Source organism: Amblyomma americanum, chromosome 5, assembly GCF_052857255.1.
Source record: "Amblyomma americanum isolate KBUSLIRL-KWMA chromosome 5, ASM5285725v1, whole genome shotgun sequence".
Classification (NCBI taxonomy): domain Eukaryota; kingdom Metazoa; phylum Arthropoda; class Arachnida; order Ixodida; family Ixodidae; genus Amblyomma; species Amblyomma americanum.
Genome location: NC_135501.1, coordinates 82,354,054 through 82,366,772, shown reverse-complemented (window position 1 = coordinate 82,366,772; position 12,719 = coordinate 82,354,054). Strand labels below are relative to the sequence as shown.

At 45.0% G+C, this 12,719-nt stretch overlaps 2 protein-coding genes across 5 annotated transcripts in view; one reads left to right on the top strand and one right to left on the bottom strand.

The window, feature by feature from the left end:
• The window catches only part of LOC144132566 (uncharacterized), a 132,663-nt gene that overhangs the window by 51,539 nt on the left and 68,405 nt on the right, over positions 1–12,719 (bottom strand). The window lies entirely within an intron of this gene.
• On the top strand, positions 3,636–8,017 carry LOC144132565 (uncharacterized). Its single transcript, XM_077665055.1, has 2 exons — positions 3,636–3,939; positions 5,051–8,017. The coding sequence occupies exon 2, from the start codon at positions 5,440–5,442 to the stop codon at positions 7,324–7,326; it is 1,887 nt and encodes a 628-aa protein (XP_077521181.1). The 5' UTR covers positions 3,636–3,939; positions 5,051–5,439; the 3' UTR covers positions 7,327–8,017.

Genomic DNA, 12,719 nt, shown 5'->3' with positions numbered 1-12,719 from the left:
CATTGAATGACAATCGCAAGACGAACAGCAGCCACATGTGGCAAGACATGCTAGACGTTTTGAAGAAATTGATCAATCAGGTATGTACTTTTGCTGTTCTTGCATGCTTAGAAATCACCTTGAGTTTTGATTGGCAGGTGCTGTCACTGTTTAATTGGTACACAGGTGCCTTGTGTTTCGCCTGCATTGAAACGCGGCCACCATGGCCATTATCGAACTAGTGTCCTACGACGCAGGCCTAGCACCCTAAAGGTGAATCACCGCTGCAGGGCAGCAACTGTTGTAGCGTTGCACCAAAGCTTTCTAAATATGCCAGCATGCATGTAAAACATTACTGCATAAAGCTGTGCACTATTAAATGAAGCCTTTGTGTTTGTCATATTAGTCTGGTGTTTGTAGCTCTGGCATGCTAAGCATGTTTTAATTGAGGTAGTTTCGGTTTTCTAAACCCAAACAAAGAAAAATGCTTTCTCCTGAACTTTGTGTCGTTTCTTTACAACGCAGTAACAATAGAAGAAGTTCAAGCATGGTGGCGAAACCTAAAGGACTCGTTCCGCAGGCAATTGAAGCAATTGAAAGATTGCACGACGAGTGGGTTCAGCAGCGGGTTAGTGAAGGCACGGTGGCCCTACATGGAACGCAAGCAATTCATGCAAGGCATCCTGGAACCACGTCGGTGAGCACCCAGATACATGTATTGCCTAGTGAATAACGTATTGCGTGACCAAAATGACAATCCCATTAAATGAAACCCAGTTTCAGTTTCATTTGTGCAGCTAGAGTCACCTGCTGAGCCTGATCATATGCTTTCATTTACTTACAACCTCTCTGACAACCTGCTTTACTTGCAGTAGTCATGGCAACATGCAAAGCGGAATACCATGAAAGCTCTGATAAGGAGCAAGCACCGGGGATGATCCCCAATTTGAAATGTACCCGGCAGAGGAAGCCCTGCAAAAGCTAGCTTCACCTGGGGAACCAGAGCCTTTTGAGGCTATATTTGCCATCCCCGGTGTGCCCCCATGTGCAAACAAGCACACAAAAGCAGCCACACAGCACTTCACAAAGGCCACATAAGCGTGCAGCTAAACTGGAGGCAGTAGATGCTAGGACTGATGCTGTTAGAACTGCCTTTGTGGCTCAGCAGAATATGGATGATGTCACACACTTTTTATTGTAGCTGCACCCAGCAATGTCAAGGGTGCCACAACAAATGCAAAGCCATCTGAGGATGGAATTGCTACACATAGTCTCAGACTATGCTAGAGGTGTGTATCCTGCCAACCTGCTTGTTGCAGGTTCACAATTTATGAATTAAGATTAGAGAGTTTAGAATAGGGGGACTCAACCGGTTGGAGCAATTTTTCATGTGCAGAACAATTACAGCCCTCAGGTAATTGTTCTGCACGTGCCAATGAAATGTGTGCTATGATTACTGCGTTCATATATTATTTACCATGTGCTCCTCTTATTACGTATCTTGGTTACTACAGTAAGAAGATACAGCTTAATAATAACAGCAGTTGGTAACATTGGCCCTGTAGTGTGCGGCGTCGTGTGCAACTCCACTAATCTTAACAGTAAACTAAATCATCATCTAAATGGTTTACTACATTAAACAAGCCACAGACATCGAAATATATTAGTTTATCATTTCGTCTAGTGGTTGGCTTCTCTTTTAGGTAAAAGGAAAAGCATTAACAACAAACTACTTCTTTCTCGTGGCAGAATTGAGTTTGTGTGCAATGAAATTGTGCACAAATGAATTTTTTTTAATTCAAGGTATGCCTCCTGTAACTGCTACTGTGTGGCATGTGTTTTTGGTACCACTGTTGCTGTCTGTTTTTGTGGTTCATTGTTGCAGTGTTTTTGTTATCTCGTTTTTTCGTGCACATGTCAATTCACTTGTACTTTTTTGTTCATCTTTCATTGCCTCCCTCCCACTCTTATGCCATTTAAGGTGCTGTGGGTAATGAGATGAATAAATTAAGAACTGAGCTAGTGTGCCATTATATCAAGCAAACATACAATTATATGAAGCAGTAAGTTGTTTCTTTGTAACACGGTATGTTTGCCCAGTACGCCTCTGCTTTCAAAAATAAACAAATACAACGAAAATGGAACTGTAGAGGATTCATAAAAAAACAGTGATGCAACGGATTTTTTAAATTCAATTTCCTCAGTGATTTTTTGTCTAGAAGAGTGGTCCAATTTAGGACCTTCGTTGCGACCGAGAGCAAACATGTAGGATCTGGAGGTGCTGCTACTGTTGTTCGGAGTGGTACTGCAGCTCGCGAAGTCAAACTGCAGACTAAATATGAACCTTGTGCAGTCAGTGTTCATTTTAAAACCAGCACAGTATGTTCCATCTATCTTGAGCCACATATTACAGTAACACTTGAGGACATGAAAGCACTTTTAAAACAACTACCCGAACCATATCTATATAGAAGATTTTATACTGTGCAACAATGTCCGCCTACTGAATAGGAAAGCACATATACTGCTCCTCAAGTATTGGAAATACTAGCCCCTTAGAGTTTTTCTTTTAGTTCACCATCACTTTTTACAGATTTTAAATAGGCCCGATGTTCTCGGCAGCCGTTATGAAAGTGATTATTTGCCGGTCATTATCAGCACACCATCCTCTCCTATCCCAAGCAAACCTTGCCGTTAGAAGCTACACTTAGCCAACTGGTAACTCCTTCAAGAAAAGGCCAGCCTGGATAAAATATTTGCCGATAACCATAGTGTTGACAAACTCAATGAAATATTCGCAAACTGTATCATAGCTGCCGCACGCCTAGAAATTCTTTAGTCCGCAGGAGTGGTAAGACACAAAAGCATAAGCCCGCATAGCCAAATGCAATGAGCAACACTTTGTCCAAATACATTATAAGCAAAAGACAAACAGTAAACAAATTCTTTACTCAAACTTTACTTTTTGGTACCCCTGGTACCAAGAAAAGTATTGCTGAAAAAGCAGCCATACTAGGAGAACATTTCCTTACAATTTCATTACCTCTCTTTGAAGTAATCCAGATCCTAGAAATGTGAACACACTGGTTCCGTAAGGCGATGAAGAAAAAAGATAATTCAAGTAAGCTTGGAATGCAGTTCCGCCTGCTATTTAAAGCAAAAATTTCATTACCAATGTTTATTAACATATATGGACACAATTATTATTGCACTGGATAGCAACAATTTATGTTGAGTACCAACAGAAAGTGAATACACAACCTCATTGCCACGTTTTCTTTAAATGTGAGAAAAAGACATTACTTCAGGATTTCATCATCACCAGATGCTTGAAATTCATCATCAGCCTTCAAATGACATTTTCAGTGCTGATAATTTTGCACAAAAAATGGCACCCATATATTGTCTCAAAGCGTAAGTGCAATGCAGTGATAGTTAGGGGTCACATCACCCTACGGACACATCAAACGGTCACATCAAAGCCTTTGTCAATATTGTTCACGTGTAGTAGTATCTCACTTCTTTTGAGGAAAATTGTTTCTCGCTAGTTCAGTCTAAATGGTCACAATCAGCCTGTGGTGTCAGTATAAGGTGATGTCAAAATAAGGACTGTTACATTAATTAGGTTTTTTTGAAATTAATCATGAAATATACAGGGGTGGAAGTGCTGCGCCAATTGCGCCATTCTGTGCCAATTTGATCTCCTGCGCCAAGCTGCGCCTAAACGGCAATTTACTCCCACTGCAAGTATACAGAGCCAAATTTAGCCGAGTGTTAATGTCGGCTGGGCAACACTGGGTGCTCCCTACGAAACGGACGCAACCGCATTGGCATCGACAGTTGGGTTCGCTCGGTTCCATGGAGGGAGGAAAATTTTTCCTCTAAGCTCAGTTCGCTGGTGTCCCTGCACGTGGCGGCCGGCACGGCAGTCACGAGAGGCTTGCACAAGCATGAGTAAAAGTAAGTACTTTTAACTATTATCTGGTAATATAGTTTGAGTGTGGGCGGTATTGTGAACTTACCTCACTTAGCAAGCTGTATTTATTGTGCGGACAACGAGACGTTCACTCGCATCATTTGTGCGCTTTTTTCAGTAATTTAGAACTCCAGAAAGAGATGCGGAGATTTCGCGATCCCCGCGGGATGGTATGATGCCGCGTTCGCAGCTCTAAGCAATAAGCGCGCAACGATACAATCGCAGAGCCAGCAGTCCGGAGCCAGTGGAAATAAACGGCGTCCTGGCGATAGGCCCGGCTGACTAGCGGCAAACCGAACTACCAGAGGTTCGGTTGTTTTGGATTCCGGACACCTTGTATTGGAACGCAACCGCCAGCGCGAGTGGGCTGGGTAAACAGCGCGCGAATAGAATTTTCTTTACCGGAACTAATTTAACAAACGAATTACGAACTTCTTACACGTGGAGCTGCTAAGGGATGGGCACCGGGCTTACTACCCGTCGTGCTCGCATTTAGCACGCAGCAGTGATGACATTGCTTTGGCTTGGCCTGGCCAGCTGCGTGGTTACATCTTCACAGCGGCGCGGCCGGCGACCCCACGCTGCTCTCACCTTTCACAGCCGCACACGGCAAAGCGTTCGCTCCGATCTTCCACTGCGTGCACCCGCGTGCACTCTGTTGCATTTTTTTCATATATGCTTGTGTAATAAATTCCGGGTGCGCATTTTCGCGAGGGCGCAAATTATGCGAGTGAATAGGGTAAGTTAGGCCCCTCCTTGGTCCTGACACAGTATATTCGAGATTCTGCTGCACTCTTTTGGTGGTTTGGTTGTGGCTATTAAAAAGTTATGCAGAACTGAAAGGCTTTAAAGTTTACCAAGCAAGTCCTGTCGCTCGAATTCTCGGCGCAGTGTTATGTGACAATCGGGCGAACAGTGCAGGTCCTTTTTCTTTATAGTTCTCACTGGAATAATGCAATTAAGTGGATTGAGTGGGACAAATTTTGGTATCAAACCTATTTGTATACTTGTTTCTGTGGTGAGCGAACTGACACTTGTTGCTGGTTTTGTTTGAAGGCAGTTTTTGATTCGTGGCTTTTTTTTTCTTTTGTCTAGAGCGGTGCACTAAGCTAAACACCGATGTGTTAAGGAAAAAGGACTCCAATGGAGATTTAATATCACTCTGGTGTCGACCAACTTCTAAGGACAGCGATGCCTTTTGTACGCTTTGCTGCACCACTGTGCATTGCGGGCAACATGGCACTGCAGCGGTATACCGCCATGCGAGCTCTCAGAAGCACATCGCACAAGCGAAAAGAAATCGCAATGCAGAAGGTGTTCTTACCAAGAGTTCAAAGGTTCAAAGCACTCTGGACCAACACAGTGCGACTGCAACGTCACTTTAAGAAAAGGTCACAAGAGCAGAAACTCTTTTTGCCCTCTCCGTGGTAGCAAACAACATCCCCTACACATATGGAGACGCAGCAACAGCGACATACCGTCACATGTTTCCGGATTCAGAAACAGCGAAAGGCTTCCAGTGTGGACGCAAGAAACTTTCGTACATTATTTCTGATGGCCTGGGGCCATATTTCAAGGCAAAAGTAATCCAAGAGCTTGACATGCCCGACACATTCTATACCATCATGATTGATGAGTCCCCAATCCCTGAGGCCAAGGTGCAGCAGCTGGACGTGCTTGTCCGCTACTACTCTACCAGCACTGAGAATGTTGTGGTGGAGCATCTCCAGTCCTTCCATTTGGGCCATGCGACCGCTCATCAGCTGTTTTCCTGCATTGAGGATGCCCTCAGTGACGTTCGCAAGAAGAACATGGTATGTTTTTACAGTGATGGCCCTAACGTAATGAAAAGCCTTAAGCGAAGGCTAAAGAAGGAAGTGAGCCCAGACATGGTTGACATCGGTGAATGCGGCCTCCACAAAGTTCACAACGCTTTTGCTGCTGGGCTGGATATGTTCTGTGCAGAAGTGGAGTCTCTTGCAACTGATGTCCACTACTACTTCAAGTTTGCCACAAGGCACGCGGACATGAAGGAGCTGCTGAGTGATCTAGGACTGCCCCAACTAGAGTTTTTGCGGCACGTTAACAGCAGATGGCTGACACTGCTTCCTAGTGTCGAGCGGATACTAAAGTCATTTGATGCCCTCAAGGCATTCTTCTCCAAATCTGGACAGCCAAGGTGCTCATCTATGAGGCACGGTCGTCTGTCATCTGCGTTTTGTGACAAAACACTGCGAGCAAAGTTATTTTTCCTTCAAAACCCTGCTCAGATATTTGACAGATTTCAAACGCTCTTCCAAAGCAAGGACCCTCTCCTGCATGTTTTCTATGATGAGATGTTGGTTCTCATGAAACAGGTCCTTGGGAGGTTTCTGCGCCAAGAGTCATTTGCAGGTGCTACTGGCTCACAACTGAAAGAACTTGATGTAGAGTCCTCTGAAAATTGGAAGGCAAAACCTGAAATTGGCCTCGACACGGAGCAGTCAATGAAACTGTGGAATCCTACTGAGAAGAAGGCATTTTACATCAAGGCAAGAGCCTTTTACATAGCTTGTGCAAAGTACCTGATCACGAGGCTGCCACTGGACAACAAGCTGTTGTTTCATTTAAGGTTTTTAAACCCAGACACAAAAGGGAATTCTTTCACATCGTCACTGCGCTATGTGGCTAACGCACTGCCTCAGGTCATTCCACCCTGCGATGTGTCATCCCTCACTGATGAGTGGAATTCGCTTATGTGCGAAACCAGTGACTGGGAACTGTCTCCTGATGTGGTCACCCATTGGTCAAGTGTGTTTGCATTACAGACACCTGCTGGTCAGGCTAAGTATCCAAGGATTACTAAGCTTGTCAAAGCAGCCCTTTCATTACCTCACGGAAATGCCGATTGTGAACGAGGATTTAGTGAGAACAAACAAGCACTCCACCATCGAAGTACTTTGTCCATAACAAGCATTTCCAGCCTTCGTCAAACCAAGGCGTTCATGAAGCGGTACAGTGGAGATGCTAGAAAGGTGTCTTTGACCAGGGACATTCTCAGGAATGTCGAAAAGTCTTACAAGGTGTACCGGGAGCGAATCGAAGAAGAAAAGACAGCAACGTCCCAGAAGCGAAAGCATGAGGAGGAGGAGCCAACAGAAGTATGTGAGCGAAAGAAGCTGATGGACGAGAAGTCTAGCCTCCAGCAGCGACTGTCATCTCTCAAAGCTCTACTTGCAAGTGCACAAGAGCTTATAAGCAAAGGTGTGGCTGACATGGACAAGGTAGAGAGTGGCAATATTTTGCTGTGTGATGTGAACTCTAAACTGCCTTCTGTGATAGAACGAATCAAAACGGTTGACTCAGCTCTTCAGTCTATGAAGGCCAACTGAATCTTCATGTGATGTTTTTGTGCAAACCCCATTACAGAGATCTCTTCATGTTCCTAATGTTAATTGGCAAGGTCTTTGCCTTTTATATGGCAGTAGCTAGTTCTAGTCCACTTTGCTTCTAGTCATTATATTTGCTGCAAGCCAGTTACCACCTTTGATGCAATTTTTACTTGCTTTCTCTTATACATTCAGTAGTAAACTAGTCTGAAATAGTTAACCTTAATTGTCACAGCTAATTATTGTCATTGTCATATATGGGGTGGTTTTGCACTGAAGTGCTCTGGGTTTGTTGACACAAATAAAACTGTCGCCATTATGTTGTTGTTTTTTCTTTTTCTGAACTGAAATTAATAACATCTAATGTACTGCTGCTACTGTTTGTTGTAGCTGCCACATGTCTATTTTTTTTTTCATGAACTGTAGCAAATATCTTTAGAACAATTGCAGTCCTTTTCATGAATTCTGGCCTGTGGGATCCGTGATCAATATTTATGCAATTTTTGGTCCAGTTGCAAACAAAATTGCTCTCAGTCGCATTTAAATGTCGCCATTCTGCTCCAAAGTGCTCCAAAATAGCCTAAAAATTGCTCCAAACTTGCTCCAAAATGGGACTTTTGCTGCTCCAAAGCTGCTCCAAAATAAGACTTTTGCTGCTCCCATGCCTGCTCCAAAAAGTTGGAGCCTGCTTCCACCCCTGAATATAGTACAAAATGCATGAGCTTGTTACTTGTAGCAAACGTGAAGATGGCATACGCATGAATGTCGCGAAGCTGGTCCCTGCAGTGCCGCATGAAAACCGATAAAATTTAATCACGAATGGTACATGTGTTAAATGCTGATCAATTAAGGCTAAAAATAAATCACAGACCATCAATGTGACTCATGCGGCACAGTATGCGTCAGCATTATGTTCCTGCCAGACGGAGCGCAGCAGCTGCTGACAGGTTCAGACTACGAATGGGTCCCATCAATCACCACGTGACACGCCCACTCCACTCACCTAATGAAATCCAGCTATCTGTGACACATCCACTCTCCCCACCCCTCGACTGTGATTGTCAACCGCTTGCCAACCATCTCCACCTACCCTCTCTTCTCTTTCCACTCTCTCCACTTTGCCACCTGAGGCTTCAGACGGATGGATGGACGAATTATTCCAACATGGGGGTTCTGATGCTGACGCATCACAATGATATTTTTGAATCACAGCTACAGTTTGTTACATGCCAAGTAGAAAAGTACTCGCTACACCATGCATCACAAGGAAGTACATTTGGCGCCTAAATTGAAATGTGCAGTGCAGCGAGCAGTTAGCACCAGGTGCTGTACACAGACACGAGCGCGAAATGGACAATGTTTATTACCTTATTAAGGCAGACCACCTGCGCGGCGCGTGACGTCACTCGTTTTCGCGCATGCGCATAACTCAGCAGTTCAGCTCATTCGAAACTCGGCTCTGACCCGCATAGTGACGCTTTTCGCTTCAAAAGAAGCGAGGAAAAACGCTAACTCCTAGTCCACAGCTCACTTTGGTAATGCATATTTATTCCACTGATGACCCAGCAAAAACTGACAATTATGAAGCATGCATTCACTAGTTCATTTGGCAGAAACAAGCTGTATGGAGAAAACATGCAAGAGTATGCGCAGTCTCCAGGCTTTGACGTTACTTCAGATAGTGTCAAAGCTTGAGAAAAAAACTTTGCCGACTGCACTAAATTTTTGTTTTTTTTAAGATTTAGATTTCCAGTGAAAGGACTGAACGCAGAGCATAAAGGCCAAAGGCAGCAACTGAAAGTACTTAAGGGGAGACTCTACCCTAATAAGTGAAATTTTGAACCGCTTGCTCGATTTAACTGAAAACTTGCCGGGCTGGTTTATATTACTAATGGGACCATCTGTGCCAAATTTCATTTCTCTGGAATAAGTATGAAGCAAGTGATGCAACCTCTATGACAAGGATGACTATGCTTGCTTAAGAAAACTATCGTTTGGAAAATAAGTGTAATTTTCCAAATTTTTTCCGTTATGTGGCTTTTAGGAATGACCAGAGCACCCAACCGTGGAATTATTTTGCTTACTTTTGCTATATTTCAAAAGAATGCTGCCTTATAAAAAATGACATTCATTTTTCATCTCCGCCACTTCTTTCAAACTAGGTTTTTTGGCATAAAAAAAGAAAAAACCGGCAAATTGAGCACACAGTTGTGTTCCTCACAAAATTTCGCTGCAGAAAGTCTGCTACAATATTAATATTATCAAGTAATACTGGAACGATAGTTTTCCTAAGCTGGCAGTTTACTGAAAAAACAAAATGAGAAAAATGGATTCAACGATTGAAAATCACCCCACTGCATTTCCAAACCTCTAATGTTCAGGAAAACCCTCCAGTAGCATATGTAGGTCCCTCTTCTTTAACTCTATGCCGCTCAGCAGCAGTGGCTTCAAGTTTGCGCTTTTTCTGGCCACCTTAGAGCTCAGAAGTGCTCTTGCTCGTGCCTGCACCACGCACAATTTGGTGTTCTCGATGACCTTGGTAGTGTGTGTGCCACAAGTAATGTCCAACTTGTCTAAGACTCCTTTCAGTCCCATCGGTCCTTCATTGAAGTTTAGAACAGCTAGTGCTGCAGCTGTCTCGATAGTTCTGAGAGATGCAAACTCTGTCTTTGGACATCGTTTCCACACTAACGAATTGAACGACTCGTTGGCATTATGAGTCTATATGCACGAGCAATGCGCAAGTAGGTCTGCTTTGGTTAGCCTGTTATACAGGGGCACAAGCTCCTTAGCGATGTCCCTGCTGAATGCTGGGCGGTGTGCGCGAGCCACTGTCGGCTTGCCTGTGGCAAGCAAGGCCTGGTGCCTGTTGTAATGGCACCAGGAGTCCTTGCCATGTGGGCAGGCAAAATGCAGTGGCATATCATCAGTAGAGTAAGAATGAAAAAGGGTGGCCATAACCCCTTTCTGCATCTTCTTCACGTCGGGAGCATTTTCTTTCAATGCAGATGCATAGTAAGGCGTCAGTTTCTTGGAGATGACCTTTGTGAGTTTTCCTTTGCCTCCCAGGCCCCTCTTCTCCTTCTTGAGCTTTTCAATTCCAGCAAACACACGTTTGGCGACATGATTTACAGTCTTCTTTGATTATTTCTTTATCATAGAGACCAAGCATAGATAATGCAAAAAAGCCTTACTGTCTCCATCACTTAGCACTGTTGTTTGCATGTTGTGCAGCACTTTGGACCTGCTGAATACAATGCCAGCAGCCTCCACCTCCATAGCATTTGAAGAACCAGAAAAGTTTTTCTGACAGAGTTCCTTGTGTGCCTCGGTCCATCCTTCATGACTCGCATCACCAGGTTTGGGTCTCAAGCTGCACGCATGGCAGTAGTTACCCTGGACAGAAAAGTCGAGCACGAGGCCAGAGTCCAATTCAATCGCAGCACCAAGCCCAAAGTGGGAAGTGTGGCCTTGTTTGTGCCAGGTTCCGTCGTAGCTGACACAAACATCGAGCAACTCATCGTCTTGGGCTGCCTTTTTTTTCCTAACGGCCTGCGCGGCATCGTGTATCTTTTCTCCTAGCAGCTGGTAGGTCTTCAGATGCATTGGTGGCGGACTATTCATGCTCGTGAACAAATTCTTAAACTTCATGAAGTTAATTCCACAGTTCCAGGAAGCCAGTGCGAGACGCACGGGCAGCTCCGGCTGACGGCTCGATCCCACGACAGGAGAATGCGGGACTCTGACGATGTTTCCACACCCACTGCACAAAACAACAAACTGAAGGTTCGTGCCTGCACCACTTTCTGTTAAATCATGCGACTGCTCGCTGCACATAGGACACAACAGCATGCCGATCATTGTTCTTACTGCTGCTACATCGACAAAACGGTAGCCAGTCGGCACTTGGGGCCCACCGCTGACGTCGGGCGTCGCACGTTCAGTTGAGTCGTCGCGGTCGTCGCATTCTTGAAGGAGCGCGGCCTTCCTTTCAAATGCAGTCAGCACATCCTCGTCATCGGGGCTTGAGTAAGATGCTTAGGTCCCCGGCGATGGAACGGAGATAGGCGATATCGGTCGTTCCAGCGCTTTCGGTCGTCCTTTGCTGGCTCGGCCTCTCGCTTTCGTGAAGCAGCTTCGTTTACCGAAGCTGTTCCGCGATGCGAACTTCGTAGCTGGCATTCTTCCAACAAAAATATATGTTTGAAGAAACCAAAGGAGCAGAAAGACTAGATTCAGCACGGGATGCGATCAAGTGTGGTCTGACAAAGAGAAGCCTCGCATAGCGTGCAACGACATTTAAAGCGTCATGTGTTGTGTTTGCGCCAATCACAGCTCAAGTTTCGGTTTGCTAGCCAATCAGGGCTTGTGTTTTCAGATTTTTGTGTTTGCTTTTTTTAACTTTGCTGACGTTTTGCTCTACTCTCGACGGAAGTGCGTGCGCTCACTGGAAAGAGGAAGAAATGACGCTTCTCCCAAGTGTACTCGCTGCTCGCTAGGTCTAATAGAATCTCCGCGCGAGCACATTGAAAATGGCGATTGCGGGCCGTTTTCCTCGACCCGGAACGACGGCCAGGCGCTGCCGACCTTTCAATAAACTAGAATTTGTGTTTCTAGAGCACACCTGTGAATAAAATTTTGTCGACAGCTTCTTTATTAGTCAGGGAATCGAAAACGAGGATAATCCAAAAATGGACTTTTTGGCCCAAAATTGAGGTTTTTTGCACCGGTCCCCCCTTAAGCTGCGCCACTGAAAATAGCTTTTCCTAGCTCAAATTGACGTCGGATATTTCCAATGCTGGTTTTTATAATTTGTAATTTGTTCCAATGCTTTATGTTGAGATTCTAATAAACTTTTTGCACACCTAATGAAATAAAATGTGAAACTGTTCCTTGACTCCCGCAAGTTTTATTTTCATGATTATTGTTTAATATGCAATAAGACAAACCTGGGATGGCCAAGCTAGCATCTCCTACCGGTATGCTAGCATACTGTTAGGAGGAAGGACACAGATCTCAGTGCCAGTGTCAATGAGGTATCAGACCTTGGCAGTGTTGTCAGTGACATGGAAGAGGCAACTGGATCTGGGGCTGAGAATGCCGGTCGTCTTCAGTGTCTGGCTGGACCATTCCCCGCATATGCGTAGGGCTGGCGGCATTGCTGTGAGCGAGAGCCAAAGCAACGGTGGCACCAGCAAAGGGTTCCGGGGTGTGGCGAGCTGGTGCCAGGAGTAGGAGTACTGTGACTGGAATGGAGGAGTGGAGATGAGGAACTGGGCCGGCGCGTTCAAAGGGCAGAAACATCAGCTCTAAGCCGCACTGCGTGTCGGGTGAGGTCCTTGTTAGCAGCGGTTAGATGCATAGCAATCGTCAGCAGCTGCACTGGAGAACTGAGA